Source organism: Delphinus delphis, chromosome 4 (genome assembly GCF_949987515.2).
Source record: "Delphinus delphis chromosome 4, mDelDel1.2, whole genome shotgun sequence".
Classification (NCBI taxonomy): Eukaryota; Metazoa; Chordata; class Mammalia; order Artiodactyla; family Delphinidae; genus Delphinus; species Delphinus delphis.
The window spans coordinates 67654534-67679139 of NC_082686.1; the positions used below are offsets into that span (position 1 = coordinate 67654534).

At 40.2% G+C, this 24606-nt stretch overlaps 1 protein-coding gene and 1 pseudogene across 1 annotated transcript in view; both read left to right on the forward strand.

Annotated features, from left to right (window-relative positions):
* Nucleotides 1–24130, forward strand: part of FAM162A (family with sequence similarity 162 member A) — a 37332-nt gene extending 13202 nt beyond the window's left edge. Inside the window, exons 2-5 of the mRNA XM_060010756.1 lie at nucleotides 14683–14805; nucleotides 17576–17684; nucleotides 20753–20861; nucleotides 23583–24130. Of these exons, the coding sequence (XP_059866739.1) occupies nucleotides 14683–14805; nucleotides 17576–17684; nucleotides 20753–20861; nucleotides 23583–23675 (434 nt within the window). The 3' untranslated portion in view covers nucleotides 23676–24130. The remainder of the gene's footprint in view (nucleotides 1–14682; nucleotides 14806–17575; nucleotides 17685–20752; nucleotides 20862–23582) is intronic.
* LOC132423891 (eukaryotic translation initiation factor 3 subunit E pseudogene) lies at nucleotides 3958–13928 on the forward strand (annotated as a pseudogene).
* Nucleotides 24131–24606: the final 476 nt, after the last annotated feature.

Sequence of the window (24606 nt, forward strand, 5' to 3'; positions counted from 1 at the left end):
CCTTGTATATGACACCAAAAGCTCAAGCAACAGAAGAAAAAATGGATAAGCTGGACTTCATCAAAATTAAAAATTTATATATTTAAAGGACATCATCAGGGACTTCCCTAGTGGCACAGTGGTTAAGAATCCGCCTGCCAATGCAGGGGACATGGGTTCAAGCCCTGGTCCGGGGAGATCCCACATGCCACGGAGCAACTAAGCCCATGCACCACAACTACTGAGCCTTTGCTCTAGAGCCCGTGAGCCACAACTACTGAGCCTGCGTGCCGCAACTGCTGAAGCCCACACACCTAGAGCCCTTGCTTTGCAACAAGAGAAGCCACCACAACGAGAAGCCTGCACACCGCAATGAAGAGTAACCGCTGCTCGTCGCAACTAGGAAAGCCTGCACGCAGCAACGAAGACCCAACGCAGCCAAAAATAAAAAAATAAATTTATAAAAATAAATAAATAAAGGACATCATCAGGACTTCCCTGGTGGTCCAGTGGGTAAGAATCCACGCTCCCAGTGCAGGGGGCCCAGGTTCCATGCCTGGTCAGGGAACTAGATCCCACATGCATGCCACAACTAAGAAACCCACGTGCTGCAACTAAGCCCACGTGCTGCAACAAGAACCAGCACAGTCAAAAATAAATAAATAGGGCTTCCCTGGTGGCGCAGCGGTTGAGAGTCTGCTTGCTGATGCAGGGGACGTGGGTTCGTGCCCCAGTCTGGGAGGATCCCGCATGCTGCGGAGCGGCTGGGCCTGTGAGCCATGGCTGCTGAGCCTGGGCCTCCGGAGCCTATGCTCTACAATGGGAGAGGCCACAGCAGTGAGAGGCCCACCTACCGCAAAAAAAATAAAAATAAAGGATGTCATCAACATCATGAAAAGACAACCTGCGAAGTGGAGAAAATATTTACAAATCGTACATCAGACAAGGAACTTGTATTTAGAATATATAAGAATGCTTATAACCCGATAACAAAAAGACAACCAAGTTAAGAAATGAACAAAGAAGCTGAATGAACATTTCTCCAGAGAAGATATGCAAAGAGCCAATAAACATGTGAAAATATCCTCATCCTCTTTACCCAGTAGGGAAATACAAATCAAGACTATGTTGGGAAGGAAGAAATTTTCCTCTACCCTTCTCGGTTCTTGTGGCTGGTCTAAGAATTAAGTTGACATGAGACATAATGAGTTGACATTAACTAACATGTATACATGAGAGAGACCCTGGAAAACTGAGTAATTTGCTGAAATGGCTGAAACCCTCACCTTAAATACCATCTTCAGGTAAAGACAAAGAGGATGTTGGAATTAGGGGTTTGAAACTTCAAAGGGGAGGAAGGCAATTGACATGGAGATGGAATAGCAAATGTTTGGTAAATAAATGTTTGCTGGGCCATGCAGAGACAATGGGAAACAGGGTGGACTCTGATGTCCAGGCTGTTTCCACCACCACACTTAGCCCATATTCTTTACAGATATCTCTGATGATAGCTCTCTTCCTGGAATAGACCCTCTATCTACATTTTTTTTAGGAAATTAGGGGAAGGCTAAAGTTTCTTCCTGAGTCTTCTGGGCCTTGATTGTTTTCAGCTAAAATAATCCACATGCCAAAGAAGACATTTTGGGGTGGCAAATTTCGCTTCTCTACGACCACAGTGAGCTACCATGTCACACCCACTAGGATGGCTTTTTAATTAACAACAACAAAAAAACAAGGCAGGATGTAGAGAGATTGGACCCCTCATACATTGCTGATGGAAATGTAAAATGTAAACACTTGGAAAAGAGTCTTGAAGTTTCTCAAACAAGTAATTCTGTGGAGTTGCCATATGACCCAGTACTTTCACCTCTTACTATATGCCCCAAAGAAATTAAAATAGATGTTTACTCAAAAGCTTGTACACAAATGTCCATATCAGCATTATTCATAATAACCAAAAAGTGAAAACCACTTAAATGTCCATCAACTGACTAATGTATAAACAAAATTTTGGATATCCATGAAATGGGATAAAATTTATCAGTTAAAAAAATCAAGTACTGAGTACTTCCCTGGTGGTCCAGTGGTTAAGAATTCGCCTTCTGATGCAAGGAATGCGGGTTCAATCCCTGGTCAGGGAACTAAGATCCCATGTGCCGTGGGGCAACTAAGCGCATGCCCCGCAACTACTGAGCCTGTGTGCTCTAGAGCCTGTGCGCCACAACTAGAGAGAAGCACGTGTGCCACAATGAAAGATACTGCATGCTGCAGTGAAGATCCCATGTGTGGCAACTAAGACCAGACACAGCCAAATAAATGAATAAATAAATAAATGAAATAAATAAATAAATATTTTCAAAAAATCAAGTACTGATAAATGCTACAACATGGACAAACTTTGAAAACATGCTAAGTGAAAGAAGCCAGTTAAAAAGGCCACATATTGTGTGATTTCATTTATATAATTAAATACTGTAGTAGTGATCAGTACATAACTTTGTGTATATAGAAAAAACTACTGAATTGTACACTTTATTTTTTATTTAGTATATATATTTAAAATTTTTTTACTTTATATTGGAGTCTAGTTGATTTACAATGTTGTGTTAGTTTCAGGTATACAACAAAATGATTCAGTTATACATACCTCTGTTCTTTATCAGATTTTTTTCCCATTTAGGTTATTATAGAATATTGAGGAGAGTTCCTTGTGCTATACAGCAGGTCCTTGTTGATTATCTATTTTATATATAGTAGTGTGTATATATTAATCCCAAACTCCTAATTTATCCCTCCCTTCCACCTTTCCCCTTTCGTAACCATAAGTTTGTTTTCCAAGTCTGTGATGCTATTCCTGTTTCGTAAATAAGTTCGTTTGTATCATTTCTTTATGTTCCACATCTAAGTGATATCATATGATATTTGTCTTTCTCTGTCTGACTTACTTCACATAGTATGATAATCTTCAGGTCCAGCCATGTTGTAGCAAACAGCATTATTTCATTTTTTTTTTTATGGCTAGTATTCCATCGTGTATATATACCACTTCTTATTTTTTTTTTTTTTGCGGTACGCGGGCCTCTCACTGTTGTGGCCTCTCCCGGTGCGGAGCACAGGCTCCGGACGCGCAGGCTCAGTGGCCATAGCTTACCGGCCCAGCCGCTCCGTGACACGTGGGATCTTCCCGGACCGGGGCACAAACCCGTGTCCCCTGCATTGGCAGGCGGACTGTCAACCACAGAGCCACCAGGGAAGCCCTACTACTTCTTCTTTATCCATTCATCTATCATTGGACATTTAGGTTGCTTCCATGTGTTGGCTATTGTAAATGGTGCTGCATTGAACATTGGGATGCATGTATCTTTTCAAATTGTGGTTTTTCTCTGTATATGCCCAGAAGTGGGATATGTGGATCACACAGTAGCTCAATTTTTACTTTTTAAAGGAAACTCCATACCTTTCTCCATAGTGGCTGTACCAATTTACATTCCCACCAACAGTGTAGGAGGCTTCCCTTTTCTCCACACCCTCTCCAGCATTTATTGTTTGTAGACTTTTTGATGATGGCCATTCTGACTGGTGTGAGGTGATACCTCACTGGAGTTTGGATTTGCATTTCTCTAATAATTAGCGATGTTGAGCATCTTTTTATGTGCTTTTTGGCCATCTGTATGTCTTCTTGGAGAAATGTCTATTTAGGTCTTCTGCCCAGTTTTTGATTGGGTTGTTTGTTTTTCTGGTACAGTAAGTCCCCTACATACGAAATTTCAAGTTGCAAGCTTTCGAAGATACAAATGTGCATTCGCATGTACAGTCACGTAAGTTAGTTCATGTGTCTGGCGTTCATTGTCACGTGCATGCATCCGGTACAAGTGGTTGTGCTTTTATGTACTGTACAGTACTATACAGAGTACAGTAGTACAGTATCTTTATTTCAAGCTAGATCTGCAAGAGAATGACTTCATTGAACTCCTTGCTATGCAACACGAGGAGCTTACTAATGAAGACCTGATGGAATTGGAGGCTGAGAGAAAGTACGAAGAGAGACAAGAGGAAGAAGAAGTAACTGAAGAACTGAAGAGATTTATGATGCAGGAAATGACAAGGGGATTTTCTTTATTTGAGGAGGCACAGGACCCGAACGTAGAATGGTACAGAAAGGTTGCAGCAGCTGTTCAGAATGCAGTCCAGTGCTACTGTGTCATCTATGACAAGAAAAGAAGAGCTACTACCCAGACATCGCTGGATTGTTTTTTCAAGAGGGTAGATAGAATTGAATCCAGCAAGGAACCAGAACCTGTGCCATCAATGTCAGGCATGAGTGAAATTGCAGCTTGCCCTCCATCTCCTATTGCTCACGATCCTTCAGCTCTACCATTTCCCACCTCCTCTCCCTCCTCTAGTCAGTAAGTCTTCTTGCCTTTTCTCTTGATGCCAGCCCGTGTATGCCAGCTGTTGTACTGTACTACTCTACTTTTCAAGGTATGGTACTGTGACATTAAAAATGATTTCATTATTTTTTGTGTTTATGTATTATTTGTATGAAAAGTATTATAAACCTTTTACAGTACAGTACTATATAGCCAATTGTGTTAGTTGGGTATCTAGGCTAACTTTGTTGGACTTACAAACAAATTGGACTTACGAATGCACTCTTGGAATGGAACTCGTTCGTATGTAGGGAACTTACATTGAGCTGCATGAGCTATTTGTATATTTTGGAGGTAGCTGCATGAGCTATTTGTATATTTTGGAGATTAATCCCTTGTCGGTTGCATTGTTTGCAGATATTTTCTCCTGTTCTGTGGGTTGTCTTTTTATTTTGCTTATGGTTTCCTTTGCTGTGCAAAGCTTATAAGTTTAATTAGGTCCCATTTGTTTATTATTATTATGATTTTTTAAACAAAATGTTGGGGGTAGGAGTTTATTAATTATTTATTTTTGCTGTGTTGGGTCTTCGTTTCTGTGCGGGGGCCACTCTTCATGTCTGTGCGCAGGCCTTTCACTATCGTGGCTTCTCTTGTTGAGGAGCACGGTCTCCAGACGCGCAGGCTCAGTAGTTGTGGCTCATGGGCCTAGTTGCTCCGTGGCATGTGGGATCTTCCCAGACCAGGGCTCGAACCCGTGTCCCCTGCATTAACAGGCAGATTCTCAACCACTGCGCCACCAGGGAAGCCCTATTATTGTTTTTATTTTCATTACTCTAGGAGGTGAATCCAAAAAGGTATTACTGCGATTTATGTCAAAGAGTGTTCTGCCTATGTTTTCTTCTAAGAGTTCTATAGTATCCAGTTTTACATTTAGGTCTTTAATCTATTTTGAGTTTATTTTTGTATATGGTGTTAGGGAATGTTCTAATTTCATTCTTTTACATGTAACTGTCCCAGCACCACTTATTGAAGAGACTGTCTTTTCTCCGTTGTATATTCTTGCCTTCTCTGTCATAGATTAATTGACCATAGGTGCATGGGTTTATTTCTGGGCTTTCTGTCCTGTTCCTTGATCTATATTTCTGTTTTTATGCCAGTACCATATTGTTTTAATTACTGTAACTTTGTAGTATAGTCTGAAGTCAAGGAACCTGATTCCTCCAGCTCCATTTTTCTTTCTTAAGATTGCTTTGGCTATTTGGGGTCTTTTGTGTTTCCATACAAATTAAAAATTTTTTTGTTCTAGTTCTGTGAAAAGTGACACTGGTCATTTGAAACAGATTGCACTGAATCTTTAGATTGCCTTGGATACGATAGACATTTTGACAACATTGATTCTTCCAATCCAAGAACATGGTATATCTTTCCATCTGTTCGTGTCATCTTTGATTTTTTTCAAGGGTGCCTTATAATTTTTGGAGTATAGGTCTTTTGTCTCCTTAGGTAGGTTTATTCCTAGGTATTTTATTCTTTTTGATGCAGTGGTAAATGAGATTGTTTCCTTAATTTCTCTTTCATTGTTAGTCTATAGAAATGCAGCAGATTTATGCGTATTAATTTTGTATCCTGCAACTTTACCAAATTCATTGATGAGCTCTAGTAGTTTTCTGGTAGCATCTTTAGGATTTTCTGTGTATAGTATCTTATCATCTGCAAACAGTGACAATTTTATTTCTTCCTTCCAATTTGGATTCCTTTTATTTCTTTTTCTTCTCTGATTGCTGTGGCTAGGACTTCCAAAACTATGTTGAATAAAAGTGGCTAGAGTGGACATCCTTGCCTTGTTCCTGATCTTAGAGGGAATGCCTGCAGCTTTTCATTGTTGGGTATGATGTTTGCTGTGGGTTTGTCGTATATGGCCTTTATTATGTTGAGGTAGGTTCCCTCTATCCCCACTTTCTGGAGAGTTTTTATCGTAAACTGGTGTTGAATTTTGTTGAAAGCTTTTTCTGCATCTATAGAGATGATCATATGGTTTTTATTCTTCGGTTTGTTAATGTCGTGTATCACACTGGTTGATTTGTGGATATTGAAAAATGCTTGCATCCCAGGGATAAATCCCATTTGAACATGGCATATGATCCTTTTAATGTATTGTTGGATTTGGTTTGATGGTATTTTGTTGAGGATTTTTGCATGTATGTTCATCAGGGATATTGGCCTGTAATTTTCTTTTTTGTGTGATATCTTTGTCTGTTTTTGGTATCAGGGTGATGGTGGCCTTATAGAATGAGTTTGGGAGTGTTCCTGCCTCTGCAATTTTTTGGAACAGTTTCAGAAGAATAGGTGTTAACTCTTCTCTAAATGTTTGATAGAATTCGCCTGTGAAGCCATCTGGTCCTGGACTTTTCGTTTGTTGGAATTTTTAAATCACAGTTTCAATTTCAGTACTTGTGATTGGTCTGTTCATATTTTCTGTTTCTTCCTGGTTTAGTCTTAGGAGACTGTACTTTCTAAGAATTTGTCCATTTCTTCTAGGTTGTCCATTTTATTGGCATATAGTTGCTTGTAGTAGTCTCTTATGATCCTTTGTATTTCTGTGGATTCAGTAGTAACTTCTCCTTTTTCATTTCTAATTTTATTAATTTGAGCCCTCTCCTTTTTTTTCTTGGTGAGTCTGGCTAAAGGTTTATCAATTTTGTTTATCTTTTCAAAGAATCAGCTTTTAGTTTCATTGATCTTTGCTATTGTTTTTTTGATTCTATTTCATTTGTTTCTGCTCTGATCTTAATGATTTCTTTCTGTCTACTAACTTTGGGCTTTGTTTGGTCTTCTTTCTGTAGTTGCTCTACGTGTAAGTTTAGGCTGTTTATTTGAGATCTTTCTTGTTTCCTAAGGAAAGCTTATATTGCTATAAACTTCCCTCTTAGAACTGCTTTTGCTGAATCCCATAGGTTTTGAATTGTTGTGTTTTCATTTTCATTTGTCTCTAGGTATTTTTTGATTTCCTCTTTGATTTCTTCAGTGATCCATTAGTTGTTTAGTAGCATATTGTTTAACCTTCATGTGTTTGTGTTTTTTTGCAGTTTTTTTCTTGTAGTTGATTTCTAGTCTCATAGTGTTGTGGTTGGAAAAGATGCTTGATATGATTTCAGTTTTCTTAAATTTACTGAGGCTTGCATTGTGGCCCAACATGTGATCTATCCTGGAGAATGTTTCATGTCCACTTGAGAAGAGTGTGTATTCTGCTGGCTTCAGATGGAATGCTCTATATGTAACAAGTAATTCCATTTGGTCTAATGTGTCATTTAAGATCTGTTTCCTTATTGATTTTCTGTCTGGATGATCTGTCCAGTGATGTAAGTGGGGTGTTAAAGTCCCTTACTGTTATTGTGTTACTGTTGATTTCTCCTTTTATATCTGTTAATATTCACCTTGTATATTAAGGTACTTCTATGTTGTGTGCATATATATTTACAATTGTTATATCTTCTTCTTGGATTGATCCCTTGATTATTATATAGTGTCCTTCTTTGTCTCTTGTAACAGTCTTTATTTTAAAGTCTATTCTGTCTGATATGAATATTGCTACTCCAGCTTTCTTTTGATTTGCATGGAATACCTTTTTCCATCCCCTCACTTTCAGTATATATGTGTCCCTAGATCTGAAGTGGTCTCTTGTAGACAGCATATATACAGGTCTTGTTTTTGTATCCATTCAGCCAGTCTATGTCTTTTGTTTGGATCATTTAATTTGTTTACATTTAAGATAATTGTCAATATATATGTTCTTATTGCCATTTTGTAAATTGTTTTGGGTTTGTTTTTGTAGGTGTTTTCTCTTCCCTTTCTCTTTTGTTCTGTTCTCTAGTGATTTGATGACTAATGTTAGTGTTGTGTTTGGATTCCTTTTCTTTTTTGTCTGTATCTATTGTAGATTTTCAGTTTGCAGTTACCATGAGGTTTTGATGTAGCAGTCTCTCTCTCTCTCCCTCTGCCCTCCTCTATCTCTCTCTCTCTATATATACATATATATATATATATACATATATATATATATATACACACACACACACACACACACACACACCCATATATATATATATATATATGATTGTTTTAAGTTGCTGGTCTCTGAATTTCAAATGCATTTCCAATATCCTGCATTTTTTGTACTCTCCTCTTCTATCAATTGTTGGGTTTTGTTTTTGTTTTTTGCGGTATGCGGGCCTCTCACTGCTGTGGCCTCTCCTGTTGCGGAGCACAGGCTCCGGACGCGCAGGCTCAGCGGCCATGGCTCACGGGCCCAGCCGCTCCGCGGCATGTGGGATCTTCCCGGACTGGGGCAAGAACCCGTGTCCCCTGCATCAGCAGGCAGACTCTCAACCACTGAGCCACCAGGGAAGCCCCGATTGTTGGTTTTGATATCATATTTGTGTGTGGATGATTTCTTACCTTTACTGTATGTTTGCCTCTACTGGTGAGGTTTCCCATTGGTAATTTTCTTGCTACTAGATGTGGGCTTTTCTGCGGAGAAGTTCCTTTAGCATTTGTCATAAAGCTGGTCTGTTGGTGCTGAATTCTTTTAGATTTTGCTTGTCTGTAAAGCTTTTGATTTCTCCATCAAATCTGAATGAGAGCCTTGATAGGTAGATTATTCTTGGTTGTAGGTTTTTTCCCTTTCGTCACCTTAAATATATCATCACTCCCTTCTGGCCTGCAGAGTTTCTGCTGAAAAATCAGTTGATAACCTTACAGGAGTTCCCTTGTATATTATTTGTTGCCTTTCCCTCGTTGCTTTTAATATTTTCTCTTTGTCTTTAATTTTTGTCAGTTTGCTTACTATGTTTCTCAGCATGTTTCTCCTTGGGTTTAATCCTGTATGGAATTCTCTGCACTTACTGGACTTCGATGACTGTTTCCTTTCCCATGTTAGGGAATTTTTCAGCTATTATCTCTTCAAATATTTTCTCAGGCCCTTTCTCTCTTCTTCTTGGACTCCTATAATGCAAATGTTGGTGCGTTAAATGTTGTCCCAGAGGTCTCTTAAACTGTCCTCATTTCTTTTCATTGTTTTTTTCTTTATTCTGTTCTGCAGCAGTGATTTCCACATTTCTGTCTTCCAGCTCACTTATCCGTTCTTCTGCCTCATTTATTCTGCTATTGATTTCTTTTAGTGTATTTTTCATTTCAGTTATTGTATTGTTCATCTCTGTTTGTTCTTTGTATCTTCTAACTCTTTGTCAAACATCTCTTATATCTTCTCAGTCTGTGCTCCATTCTTTTTCTGAGATCTTGGATCATCTTTGATATTACTACCCTGAATTCTTTTTCTGGAAGGTTGCCTATCTCCACTTAATTTCATTGTTTTTCTGGGGTTTTATCTTGTTCCTTCATCTGGAATATACTCCTTTCTTGTCTCATTTTATCTAACTTTCTGTGATTGCGGTTTCCACAGGCTGCAGGGTTGTACTTCCTCTTGCTTCTGGTGTCTGCCCCTGGTGGGTGAGGCTGGTCTAAGAGGCTTGTGCAGGCTTTCTGGTGGGAGGGACTGATGCCTGCCTACTGGTGGGTGGAGCTGAGTCTTGTCCCTTGTTGGGCAGGCCTGTGTCAGGAGGTGTGTTTAGAGGTGGCCATGGGCTCAGGAAGATTTTAGGCAGCCTGTCTACCAATGGTTGGGGCTGTGTTCTCACCCTGTTAGTTGTTTGGCCCAAGGCATCCCAGCACTTGCACCTACCAACTGTTGGGTTGGGCCAGGTTTGTTGTCTAAATGGTGACCTCCAGGAGAGCTCACACTAATGAGTACTCCCTGGTATCTCTGCCACCAGTGTCCTTATCCCCACAGTAAGCCACAGCTGCCCCCCACCTCCACAGGAGACCCTCTAAGACCAGCAGGTAGGTCTGGACCAGGCTCCTATGAAGTTACTGCCTTTTCCTGGGTCCTGGTGTGCACGAGACCTGTGTGCATCCTCTAAGAGTGGCATTTCTGTTTCCACCAGTCCTGTGGAGTTCCTGCGATCAAGCCCTGCTGGCCTTCAAAGCCAAATGCTCTAGGGGCTCCTCCTTCCGATGCCAGATCCCCAGGCTGGGGAGCCTGGCCCAGGGCTCAGAACTGTCACTCCTGAGGGAGAACCTCTGCGTTATAATTATTTTCCAGTTTGTGGGTAACCCACCCAGTGGGTATTGGATATGATTGTATTGCAGATGCATTCCTCCTACCATCTTGTGGAGCTTCTTCTTTGTCTTTGGATGTAGAATATCTTTTTTGGTAGTTTCCAGTCTTTTTCGTTGATGGTTGTTCAGCATTTATTTGTGATTTTAGTGTTTTTGTGAGAGGAGGTAAGCTCAATTCCTACTCTGCCGCCATGTCTCCAATCCTCCTTTACTTTCAAACTGAGAGTTGTGGTGGATGAGCTTTTTGCCTTCCCCAGATGGTTGAAGCTTACAATTTTTGTTTTTGGAAACCCTACCGCCTCCTCATTTCTATTATTATTTTTGCAAGAAAGGTATAAAGAGAGTTGGAGTGGAGGTGAGATTTGTGATTGAGAAAGCCCTGGACTGCCTTCTCCATCTTTCACCTCTTTCTCTCTGATTGGTTCCCGTCCAGCAGCAGATTGAAGCAGGAAATGATTCTGAATTTTACACTTTAAAAGGATGAATTTTTGATGTGGAATTATGTATCAATAAGTGTTGTTTTAAACATCTTTAGACATGTATAAACATATGCCTATGAGAAGTCCACAGTGATATCTTTTAGATTGCTATGTTTAAAAGTTTTCTTAACAGCAAGAGAAAAAAAAAGCAAGGGAATTATGTTTCTCACCAACTATGGGAGGTCCAGTGCTATAATCACATTTTACTCTTCGTTGCTCTCTTGCATCTCCTTATTGCTTCAAACTCTGAAGGTACAATGACACTCAATTAGGAGTTTGGAATTTCAAACGTACACACTGTCCACTAACAAATAGATTTTAAAAACTGCTTGAATTCTTCTGTGATTTTTTTTTTTTTTTGCGGTACGCGGGCCTCTCACTGTTGTGGCCTCTCCTGTTGCGGAGCACAGGCTCCGGATGCGCAGGCTCAGCGGCCATGGCTTACGGGCCCAGCTGCTCTGCGGCATGTGGGATCTTCCCGGACCGGGGCACGAACCCGCGTCCCCTGCATCGGCAGGCGGACTCTCAACCACTGCGCCACCAGGGAAGCCTTCCTGTGATGTTTTAAGCACAAAGCTGTGAGGGCACACTCTTGTCGCATTAAAGGCAAGTCTTGGGCATGTTTTTCTTTGTCACCCAGAGCATCATGGAGGGTCAGGACCCTGGTCAGATTTATCATTGGTGCCTTTCCAGCTTTCTTTTCTGTTTCATTCTACTGCAGTGCCCCCTTTCTTCCATGTCCTAGGACCCTAGGGCTCTTTTGTGATCTTCTGACTGAATCCTATACCAGTCCTGCTCTCTCTTATACCACGACACCCCCATACTTAGAATTATCCCGTTTTACCCTCATCAGAACTGTTTATGGCTGTCTCTGCTTTGAATTCTGATTAATTATTGACATTAAAAATGTTCATGCTAACGCTGAAGGTGAAAATTTCTAAGTTCTTAAGCATGCATTCGTTTTAAGAAGGAATGTGTTTCTTAGGTTTGTTCACTGAAAAGGTCTGGAAACAGTGACAAACTCAGTAACAATGAACCTCCCTCAGGCATCTCTAAGAACATTTTCTACTTAAAGGAACCAGAGCACTTTGGAGGAATGTCTGATTCCAAATCTGGGGCAGGAAGCATTTAAAATGAGTACAGAACATGTTAAAAAGTAAGGCAGCTATAAATGATTACTGGGCGCATGTTGAAAGGACCCAGGAGCCAATTAGAAAGGTCCCCAGTGACTAAAGATAGGAACATCTGGGCATTAAAAAGAAAAATAACTGGAATGGACTGGAGCACATCACATGTGTTAAATGCAAGAGTTCCTTATGTTACTTATAAACAAAAGGTTACCTGTGGAGGTTGCAAGGAAACCAATTCATTGATTTGAAAACTGGCAAATAAAGGGAAAGAATCAAGCATTTATTCTACATTTCTTATATGACTTTTACCTCAGGATAACCAAATAAGTAAAGTAGAAAAAAATACTACCATCTTGCAACCCCTAATGAAACAGTCACCAATGTCTGCATAAAACATTAGATGAAAGGTGATGGAGAACTTTATAAGGATGAGTCACACTGATAGTATCTACTGCTCAATCTTAATATCACAAAAAGACAAAATCGATGTATACCTTAGGATGTCATACGGTAGGGTGTACACAGTACCGCCTATGACATTTTCTTGCTAAAAATTCTAACCTGAATCTGATGAAACCTCAAAAATCTGTTTACAAGAAATAGGGGAATTAGAAGAATATGTTAAATAACACCATGGGGAGGCAATCAGCAAAACCTAAAGCGAGGGAAATTCGAACTAATGATCTAGTTTCTTCAACAAATAAATGACAAGAAAAAAAGGAGGGAGAGACCTATACGGCATGCATCAACCGTATTCAGTGTGTGCACCTATTTAGAATAAATCCACTGTAAAAAAAATTGTGAGTCCGTTGGAGAATTGAATCATAATGTCATTTGATCATAATGTGCTGATATCAAAGGAATATTTTTTAGTTATGTTAATGGTATTCTGGATATGATTTTGAAGTTATTATTGTTTTGAGATAAGTACTGAAGTGTTTATCGATGAACTAATAGGTTGTTGGGGATTTGCTTTAAAATAATCCGGTTGTAAAGGGCGTGATAACATTATTGATCTCTTCCTTTACCAGCCACAGTATCTTAATGCAATTCAGACAATGTGTCCACATATTCTCCGCTATTTGACCACAGCAGTCATAACAAACAAAGATGTCCGAAAACGCCGGCAAGTGCTAAAAGATCTGGTCAAAGTTATTCAACAGGAGTCTTACACATATAAAGACCCAATTACAGAGTTTGTTGAATGCTTATATGTTAACTTTGACTTTGATGGGGCTCAGAAAAAGCTAAGGGAATGTGAATCAGTGCTAGTGAATGATTTCTTCTTGGTGGCTTGTCTTGAGGATTTCATTGAAAATGCCCGTCTCTTCATATTTGAGACTTTTTGTCGCATCCATCAATGTATCAGCATTAACATGTTGGCAGATAAACTGAACATGACTCCAGAAGAAGCTGAAAGGTGGATTGTAAATTTGATTAGAAATGCAAGACTGGATGCCAAGATTGATTCTAAATTAGGTCATGTGGTTATGGGTAACAATGCAGTCTCACCCTATCAGCAAGTGATTGAAAAGACCAAAAGCCTTTCATTTAGAAGCCAGATGTTGGCCATGAATATTGAGAAGAAACTTAATCAGAACAGTAGATCAGAGGCTCCTAACTGGGCAACTCAGGACTCTGGCTTCTACTGAAGAACTGTACAGAAAAAATGAAAAAACTATAAAAGAAAGGTGAAATAATAAAACCATTATACAAAGGTGAAACATTTTATAAACAATTAACATATTTAGCATAAGTTTTGGAGAATTTGAATAAAATTGGCTATGTTTCATTTAAAAAAATAAAATAAAATAAAATAAAATAATCCGGTTGGTGGGAGGGAGTGGGTGGGATTCAGACGACACAATATTGGCCATGTATTGATAATTGCTGAAACTGGGTGGTGAATACATAGTGATTTGTAATACTATTCTCTATAGGTGCTTAGAGTTTAGACTTTAAAAATTAACTGCATACATATACTGTATATGATAACATAGTTTTATACATTTGTATGTATATAAATATACATATAGTTTTTAAATTATACATAAATTGTGACTGTATCTAAAGTTGATTTCTAATTGGAGAATTATGTCTTGGAAGGAACAAGGCTTTCTAAAGAGCCCCTTGCTGGCCATTGCAGCCCCCTACCCAGAGTTTATCAGAACAGTATTGGCAACTTGGCATCTTGTTTTAGCACTTCTGGGAGGTTGCTGATCTTTACCTCAATGGCCAAGGGTCATAATCCATAATATTCCCACCAGAATCATTATTGTTATGATAAGACACGTGAGAAGTGCTTTTATAAAACTTACAGCTGATAAAATGTTTATGTTGTAAATTCGTAATTTCCTAGTCAGCAAAACATGCATATTTTAAGATAGCACTAAGCATAGCCCCTTAAATATAGTACATGTATCTTACATATAGAGTAGGATATTCATTTTTAAGTGAGTTAATCTTTATAAATGAAATTGTGTCTTGCAGGTATTTCTCATTTTGAGACATCGATTTCCTTTCTCTGAAACATTTTTCTCTCTTTTCTAGGAAGTTATTTTAGGTTCTGTGAAAGAGATGCTGTCTCATCTTTAAGGCCTACCAGAAACTCTGATTTGAAGAGAATAAATGGATTTTGCAACAAACCCCAGGAAAGTCCAAAGCCTCCAACCCGTAAGTTTTTATTAGTCTTTCCAGTTATGGACTAGGCAGCTCCCAAAGACTAGAATAACTTGGAATCAAAAGAACCTAGGGGCTTCCCTCGTGGCACAGTGGTTAAGAATCCACCTGCCAATGCAGGGGACACGGGTTCGAGCCCTGGTCTGGGAAGATCCCACATGCTGCAGAGCAACTAAGCCCGTGCGCCACAACTGCTGAAGCCCGCGTGCCTAGAGCCTGTGCTCCACAACAAGAGAACCCACCGCAGTAAGAAGCCCGTGCACCGCAACGAAGAGTAGCCCCCGCTCGCCACAACTACAGAAAGCCCTCTCACAGAAATGAAGACCCAACACAGCCAAAAATAAATAAATAAATTTATTAAAGAAAAGAAAAAAAGAACCTAAAAGAGAGGTGGTCACAGGGGTCCCTATATCATACCCTATCATGTAGTTCAGGCCTCCCAAATTGTGCTTATATTAGCTATGCTTACATGTGGCAGTGATTTCTTCATTTTTCTCGTTTGTCATTTTCATCTCTTGCCTCAGGGATTTGACTGGAGCTTTTTATAGGACTATAGATGCACCAAAGTAAATAGTGGTCTAGAAATCATCTTTTAAGGAACCTCAAAGATGAACCAAATCAAAAAATGATGTTTTGGGTAAAATATAATTAGGGCTACGCACTGGCTTGTACATTGACTTTAGCCATGTTTAGTCCTATCCCTAACTCCAAACCCTGTCATTGTCACCACTGTGGAAGAAGGAGCATAATATATAAACTGTAGGGTCCCAGGAACTATTTGCTTGTTGCTTCTTCATGGCAGTGCACTAGGGCTAGGCAGGTATTGGTGAGTGGAAAAGAATTATTCTCAAAGAATATTTATCAAGAGCTTTAGAATGTTTATACCCTTTGACTTGGTCTTTCACTTCTGGAAATCTATCCTAAGGAATAATCCCTATATGTGGAAAAAGCTTTGAATGTAAAGATGTTCCTATTTATATATATATATATATATATATATATATATATATATATATATATGGAAAATGAGAAATTAGTCTAAATGTTAAGTAATCTGGGAATGATTAATTATATATGTTAGATCTACTTGATGAGGTTTTGCAGCTGTTGGAAATAGGGCTTATAAATACTGCATACTGGCATGGAGAGTGTTTGTCATCATGTTAATGAACAAAGCAGGATACAAAATTTTATATTGTGCGTAAGCACAAGCATGGTACATATAGAAATTACATATATATACATATGTATGGGGATAAGACTTAGGAAACACACCAAAATAAAAATATAGTGATCATGCTATGACAGGAGAATTAGGGGTGGTTTTTAAATTTTTCTTTTTTCACATCTATACTTTCTGAATTGTCTTTAATGAGTATATAGTACATAAAATGGAAAAAAATTTTAAAAAACTCTAGAGAAAGTTGTGCCAAGCACTGGAATGGTTAAAAGATAAAATCACAGCAGTTCTATTTCTGTACTTCTAAACCTCTTTTCTTGACTTCGGTTCTTTATGGATGTTTTTCCAAGTGACCTTCCTGTTCCTTTTGCTGTTGCCTTCTGGTTAAGTGAAAGGTGCGGCTTAAGCAAAGGTGATGTGTATGTAGTCAAGGAGATGGTCTGTCTGCAAGAGAGATGTAGGCATTATATGGAAGTTGGATGAGATTATCTCCAAGGTCCTTTCTAACCCTGACATTCTGTGATTCCCTAGCTTTTTCTGCTCCTTGCCTTCAGTGACTTCCCCTTCCTTTGAAAGGCTCTCTTATAGTCTATGGTTCTACCTTTCTTGTTCATTTTCATCTTTGGCTGCTCTGTTTTCCTCTGCTGCCTCTTTCCTGTCTCCTTTCTGGGTCATGCCCCAAGGCTCAGCCCCTGGTCTTCTGTGTTTCTCTGTCATCCTCACTGGTTCTCCCTTTGCACTAGTGGTTATCTCCACTCCCAACTTATTAATGAAACCTACTCAGATGGCATGAATTTAGAGTCAGTAGATCTAAAATGGCATTCATGCTTTTTCCTCTCCTGACTGGTTCTTTTCACAATCTCCTTATTTTGGTTAACAATACTGTTATTGTCTTACTCATCCAAGTTTTAGGTTCTTCATGAATCCTTCTTTGTCTTCATCTCCAAATTCTTTCAGTCATCATCATATTGACTTTGTTGTCTCTCTTCCTGCTGTTATAGCTCTAGTTCTGACTATATCACCTCACCCTTGTATTGTACTACCTTGTATTATAATCTTCTGTTTGGACTTGTTGCCCACTCTGTCCTATCCTTTTGCTTTCCATCCATTATGCAGATTAAATTTTCTAGAATGTTAACTTCTTCCTTGCTTCAAAATGTACAGTAGTTCTTGAATCAGGTCTAAAAAGCTTAGCCTGCCATTCAAGTTCTTTTATAATCTGATTTTACCTACAAACTTTTTTTTTAATTCTACTGAAGTCAAACAGGCTCCTCACTGTTCTTTTTTTAGTTCATCCTTCTCACCTTTATAACTTTGTTCATGGTGTTCTTTCAGCTTTCAATGGCTATGGCTTATATTGGGAAATAATGCTTTTATTTTACTTCAGTCCTCACAGAATTTTTGAATCTCATTTAAGAAATGAGCAACCTAAGAAATTCCATCCAAACAAAGCTCTAATTAGCTTGAGATTTCTCAATGATTCTGTTTAGCAAATAGCTAAAAAGCACAAATAGCATTTTAATGTTGCTAAATTTGAGAGTCAGTCTCATATAAGTAAGATATCTTCTCTTGTTTTCCTCATAGACACTTACAGCCACAGAGTGCCATTGCATAAGCCTACGGATTGGGAGAAGAAGATCCTAATATGGTCAGGTCGCTTCAAAAAGGAAGATGAAATCCCAGAGACTGTCTCGTGAGTGCTGAATTTAGGGTTGTAAGCAGCTTTTATTTTTCAGTAGTCTATTTTAAAGGAAAAGCAGTTCCTCTGAGTCTGACTACTTAAAACCTTTCAACCAAATTTTAAAACAGTTTCCACTTCTCTAAATGTTTCCTCTTTGGCAAGTACCTGGAATAATAACAGTGCTGGAAAATCTGTGTTATCATTGATACCTTATGTAGTGACTAGTGAAGAGCTGTTAGATACTCTGAAGTCAGCTGATTTGATATCCTCTCCTAGCTACAGAAAGTGACTAAATTAGTTTTTCTTTCTTACATTTCATTGTTAGTGTATAGAAATGCAACAGCTTTCTGCATAGTAATTTTGTATCCTGCAACTTTACTGAGTTCACTGATGAGCTCTAGTAGTTTTCTGGTGGCATCTTTAGGATTTTCTATGTATAGTTATCATGTCATCTGCAAACAGTGACAGTTTTACTTCTTCCTTTCCAATTTGGATTCCTCTTATTTCTTTTTCTTCTCTCATTGCTTTGGCTAGGACTTCTAAAAATATGTTGAATAAAAGTGGCAAGAGTAGGCATTCTTATCTTGTTCCTGATCTTAGATCTTTTCAGCTTTTCACTGTTGAGTATGATGTTAGCTGTGGGTTTTTCATATATTGCCTTTATTATTTTAAGGTATGTTCCCTTTATGCCCAGTTTCTGGAGAGTTTTTATCATAAACTGATATTAAATTTTTTAAATTAATTAATTAATTTATTTTTGGCTGCGTTGGGTCTTCGTTGCTGTGTGCGGGCTTTCTCTAGTTGTGGTGAGCAGGGGGCTACTCTTCATTGCGGTGCACGGGTTTCTCATTGCAGTGGCTTCTCTTGTTGCAGAGCACAGGCTCTAGGCACATGGGCTTCAGTAGTTGTGGTATGCGGGCTCAGTAGTTGTGGCTCGTGGGCTCTAGAGTGCAGGCTCAGTAGTTGTGGCACATAGGCTTAGTTGCTCCGTGGCATGTGGGATCTTCCTGGACCAGGGCTCGAACCCATGTCCCCTGCATTGGCAGGTGGATTCTTAACCACTGTGCCACCAGGGAAGTCCCGCTACTTTCATTTGTCTTTCTGTCTGCTGTTCTGTTTGGGTGATCTCCATTATTCTATCTTCCAGATCACTTATTCGTTCTTCTGCATTATTTAGTTTGCTCTTTATTGACTTTAGCCTGGTTTCACCTCAGCAGTTGAGTTGTCTAATTTTGATTGGCTCCTCTTTATAGTTTCTAAGTCCTTGTTACAGTGATCTGCATTTCTAGTGACTGCCTTTCTTAATTCCTCCAGCATTTTTATTACCTCACTTTTGAACTCGGGTTGTTAGACTGGAGAGGTCTGTTTCTTCAGTCTAGAGAAACAAACCAACTTGTTTGTTCTTTCAGGAGATTTCTCTTAATCTTTTAATTGGGAGTGGTTCCTATGTTTTTTCATTTTACTTATATTTCTCTGACTCTATGAATTTAAGGGAAACAGTTATCTACTGTGGTCTTGAAGGGCTATTTTTATGTGGGAATGACCCTGTGTAGCCTGTGTGAGTCCAGTATTTTTGGTGTGAGGGCTGTTTTTGGTATGGATGTCTGCCACATCTTTCCTCGATGTGTGTTGGCTGTTATCTCCTTCATAGTGGTGTGATTTGTGTCGTGGTAAGCAGAGTCTGCACTGGATCTTGTGTTGAGTGGGGCCTTCTCTTTGCTCTGTTGTTGTCACAGCCCTGTCATGGGCAGGTCTGTTCCCCAGTTGTTGGAAGAGAAGCCCTCAGGTCCGGTTCTAAGCTATGATGTGAGGTAGGCAGGAGTGGAGTGCTCCGGCTGGGAAAGGAGCTGCTGTGTATTCCCCCCCAGGAGCTGACTACCCAGACATGTGCTCTGTGACGTCGCCTGCCACCCACTGTGCAGGCTCACAAGTACACTGTTGTTGGCGTGGCCCTCAGCCCTGCCTCTGCAGTGGAGACACTGGTATTGGCTCTGATTTCAGCCCCACTTCTGTGTGTGTGCACCCACGAAGCCTGTTGCTCCTGGCACAGGACCCGTCTCAGCTACAGGAGAGCCAGTAATCAGCTCAGATTATCCCCAGGCGCTGCCACAGGCATAAATTCGCCGAAGTTGCACACCCGCAGGGAATCGCCTCAGATTTCAGCCCTACCTCTGTATGCGGGCAACCACCCAGCACTTGCACACTCCCAGAACTCATAGCGGCTAAGCCACACCCACTGTGAGCTCACCAAGAATGAGGCTGCTGTGGCAAGTCCCTGCCCCTACCTTAGCGTGCTGACAGTGGGGCTCCGGTGATGGGCATGGGCTGTGTCCTCCACACACTTCCAGTTGCAGCCTGGACTACACCTGAGGCCCTTCGGGCTGCCTCCGCACAGTCAAACTGAGTCTTCTCCTCGGGTTTGTCTGCTGAAGCCCAAGTTTCAGCCCTGAGCTGCTGCACACACACCAAAAGGCGCACGTCTTGGGCTGGGAAGTGCAGCAAGATGGCCAGGGCCACCTGTGCTGGTCTCTCTCTGTCCTGCCGACTGTATGCCGGCTGCTTCACTCTCCTCTGAGGCTTACTGTCTGTCCCCAGTGGACCTACCAGTCAGCTAAGGGGCCTCCCAGTGTGAGGGACCTTTTCCGCTTTCACGGCTCCCTCCCAAGGGTGCAGGTCCTGTCCCAATTCCCTTTTTTTTTCTTTTCTTTTGTCCTACCCAGTTATTTGGTGATCTTTCTTGCAGCTTTAGTTGTATGAGATCTTCTGCAAGTGTTCGGTGGGTATTCTGTGAGAATTATTCCAAATGTAGATGTATTTTTGATGTCTTTATGGGAGGATGTGAGTTCTATAATACCTCCTTCTATCTTCATCTACACCCCGTTATTGTGTTTCATATACAAAGTGAATTGTGAAAATGCTCCATCCTCCCCAAAGTCCTGTATGATCTCTAGGCCCCATCTCCTTTTTTATATGTACAGGCACTACTCTACTCCTGATTTGTGAGACACAGATTTATATCCTTCTGACAACTTCAGAAAGGGAAATTTTAACTTTCTCTCACGATCCCATTGTATTACTAGGTTTGAGATGCTCGATGCTGCAAAGAACAAGGTCCGGGTGAAGATCAGCTATGTAATGATTGCCTTGACAGTGGCAGGATGCATCTGGATGGTTATTGAGGGCAAGAAGGTGAGAGTGGACTTGCCGTCTATCTTTGTGTATTTTCCACAAAAAAACCTAGAGGAAGTCAGGGGTTGACCCTTGTATTTATTCTCTGTGATGAGGAGGCTACTTCCTACATGAGAAATGATAAGAAACAAAATAAAACACAGTAGGAACAAACCTGAGATATGATGCCTGGAGATAAATAGCAAATCCTAACTTTGGCAAGGTGAAGGACTAAATTAGTTTTGGTTAAGTAAAAAAAAGTGTTTAGTTATCACAGATGTCATAAGTAATGTAAAACAAGTAATATGACACTGGCATACTTACTAATAACTCCTTGCATGTCTGTAAAGCACTCTCATTTTTTTATTGATCCTCACTCTGCTCTTGGTGAGTGTTCTTATCACTGTTCTTTACCTGATGTTCAAACTGGGCCATATATCTAAGTTCCTAAGTGGTACATAGGAATTCAGGTCCAGAAATCCAGTCATTATTAACATCTATGTTACTGTCTTCCAAGTACCTTGCGGTTATCTTATTTAAACCTCACAACAACACTGCAAGATAGATAATTTGATTAGGACCTCATTTATAGATGAGGAAACATAGCTTAGAAACCTTTAGTAACTTACCCAAGTTCACACACATCTCCCTAATGGCAGAGCCACAGTTTGAACCTAGACCTGTCTAATTGAGGTGATGGTAAAAGTGCTCCCAGTTATTGATTGCTCATTATGTAACAGGTATTGTTGAACTTATTTAATGACCACAATAATTCTAAGAACCTAAGAGGTAGGTTCTCTTATTATCCATGTTTTGTAAAAGAGGAACCTGAAACTTAAAGATGTTAAATAATTTTCCCAATGTCACATAGCTAATAAGTGGCAAGACAAAAAAGTGGAGCCAAGTTTGCCAGTTACCAAACTGCATATATACTGTCTCGTGATTAAAATAGTTCTTTTTATATGCAGCAGTACTGGCCAAGGCGTTACTTTAACACCATGTCTAATTCTATATATCACAGCTTCCATGTGGAAAGAGATGTCTCATATCTGTTGTCAGATATTTAAAGGGTTCTTCTGCAAACCCAGTGGTAACTGACATCCTTATCCCCAGTGAGTCCAGAGTAAAAGAAATGAACTTCTGGCTCTCTTTAGAGTCTTGGAATAGAAGATACTGACCATTTAGGCTGATGTTATGGGAGCACGAAGGGCAAGTGTGGAGGCCTGGGTGAATTTCTCTTGACTACTCTGTTCCTGCCCCACTTCAGTATTTTTTCTGTCTCCCTCTTTGACTTTTCATGCTTAGCTCTCAGACTGAACCTGCAGAAGCATGTAGACAGGACATAGGGCTTTCTAGAATCCTGAGAAATCTGCATTGCTTTTGTCTACTTGATTATACTAGCTGAGTTTATTTATTTTTTAATAAATTTATTTGTTTTTGGCTGCATTGGGTCTTCGTTGCTGTGCACGGGCTTTCTCTAGTTGTGGCGAGTGGGGCCTACTCTTCATGTGGTGTGTGGGCTTCTCATTGCAGTGGCTTCTCTTGTTGCGGAGCATGGGCTCTAGGTGTACGGGCTTCAGTAGTTGTGGCTCGTGGGCTCTAGAGCACAGACTCAGTAGTTGTGGCACATGGGCTTAGTTGCTCCATGGCATGTGGGATCTTCCCGGACCAGGGCTCGAACCCATATCCCCTGCATTGGCAGGCGGATTCTTAACCACTGTGCCACCAGGGAAGTCCTACTAGCTGAGTTTAAATACTCCATAAACAAATTATTTCTGAGGTCTTCCCTAGCCTCATCCAAGGGTATACGCTGTATAGCTTAAAGAGTTCCTCTCCTGTTCTATACTATAAAATTTTATTATTTCTCTTTTATGGAACTATCCGTTTCTAAAAAGTTGGTAAATGCTACTGGAATGAAGAACTTTTGAACTTAATGTGATTTAGAAGACAGAAATTAGCCATTGTGTTTTGTCCTCTCCATCAACTTACCAGTCCGATTCTCCTCCCCTCCCCATACTTAATTCTTTACATGTGAAATCACACAGATAGAAGAAAATACCACCTTATAGGGTGCTGTCTTCACTCATTTGGTATAAAAAATTTGAGACTGGTCTGTTTATGTAAGCTTCAAAGAGATGTAACAAGTCACAGGGAGGGAAATAAGGGAAGAGGATGGTTGTTTCTTCTCCACTCCTGTTTGCTCTCAAAGGATGGAAAAGCAGGGTAGACACTGCTGGGAGTCATCAGTGGTAGTATTTGGTGAAGTCTGGGATTCCCAAAGCTGAATGTTTTTGGTACAAGAGGAGTAAGGAACTAGAAGGGTGTGAAAATATACAAATGAGTTGGGGAAGGAGAAATGGTGGCAACAAAGAAAAGTGAGAGGAGGGAAAAAAGGGATAGAAATGGAAACAAGAAGGTATTTAATACTAAAAAGAGGAAAAGAGAAAGACAAGGGAATACATTATAAAGGGAGAAGAGAGGCTGGAAGATTTGAAGAAAGGAGGCCAGAAAGGAGGAGAAGGTAGAGGTGTGGCATTTCTCTCTGGTGCTTGAATGGGTGAGCTGCTGTTCTAGGAAGGCTCAGAGGAGGCAGAAGGCGCGTGGAGGGGCTGCTGTGCCCGGAGCACAAGCAGCCAACCCTTCCATGCCTGTACTTCCCGTGTCAGCCTGCTGGCGTCAGTGCAGTGACATCCTCCCCAGACCAGCATAAATAATCACTTGTTCAAATTGGTTTCACTTTAGGGTGCCAAAAGACACGAGTCTTTAACAAGCCTGAACCTAGAAAAGAAAGCTCGTCTGAGAGAAGAAGCTGCTGTGAAGGCCAAAACAGAGTAGCAGAGATATCCATGTTGGCTGGATTTTGAAAATCTAGAAACAATGTTGCAGTAACAGGCTTTATTAAAATGAATGTGGTATGAGTTCCCTAATTCTGCTCTAGAGCTACAAATAAATTTTCTTAAAGAAATGACTTGTCTATATTTTACGGCTTTGATCCAGGTTAAATGCAGCCTCAGCTTTTTTGAGAAAATGAAAGAATGAAAAGTGAGACAACTTACTTGAACTTTAATATTAACTCTTCTTTAGAGAGTCAGGTCCCGTACCTTACTTTAATTCCCATTACCAAAGTGACATCTCCCCAGAAGCCAAATGGTTTCTAGTTCTGCATTTCTCTCTCTTCAGTGTCCTCATTTCTGAAGAGATAAGGAGGGCCAGCTGAGTACACTGCCCAGGTGCACGTTGGAGAGCTAACCTCCCCAAATACCCTGGTGTTTCTCGAGAGCCCTGGGAAGCAGCCAGACCACACTATGCCTTTGTCAGGTGTGCTGGAAGACAGAGGCTTTTAGGAGAACAGTCTTTGAAAAAGTCCCGGCAAGGTGATGATGGAGGTCTGGCCACAAGTTTCTGAGGATTTTGAAATCCCAGCACTGTGGAGTCGCTTGGGGCCAGCACAGTCACCTCTTTTGCTCCATGGCTTACAATTCCCAACCGGTCCTTTTTCTTCTGCCTTTACACTAAATTTCTCAGTTATGAATATCTATCAAATGCATTTTCTTATTAGTGCTGAAAAATAAGCATTTGCACCTGGTATGTATCTTACTTACAGTTCGACGAGGGTGCCAGGTTGTCTCACATTTAGGTATGGATGCTGGTTTCTATTTAAGTATTTCATTTATTCTCATGTGCTTCAATAGTATTAACGGATGGCAGGTCCGCATAAACATCCCAACCTGCTGGTTCTCTTCAGAGGGTTATAGCAGATTAACAA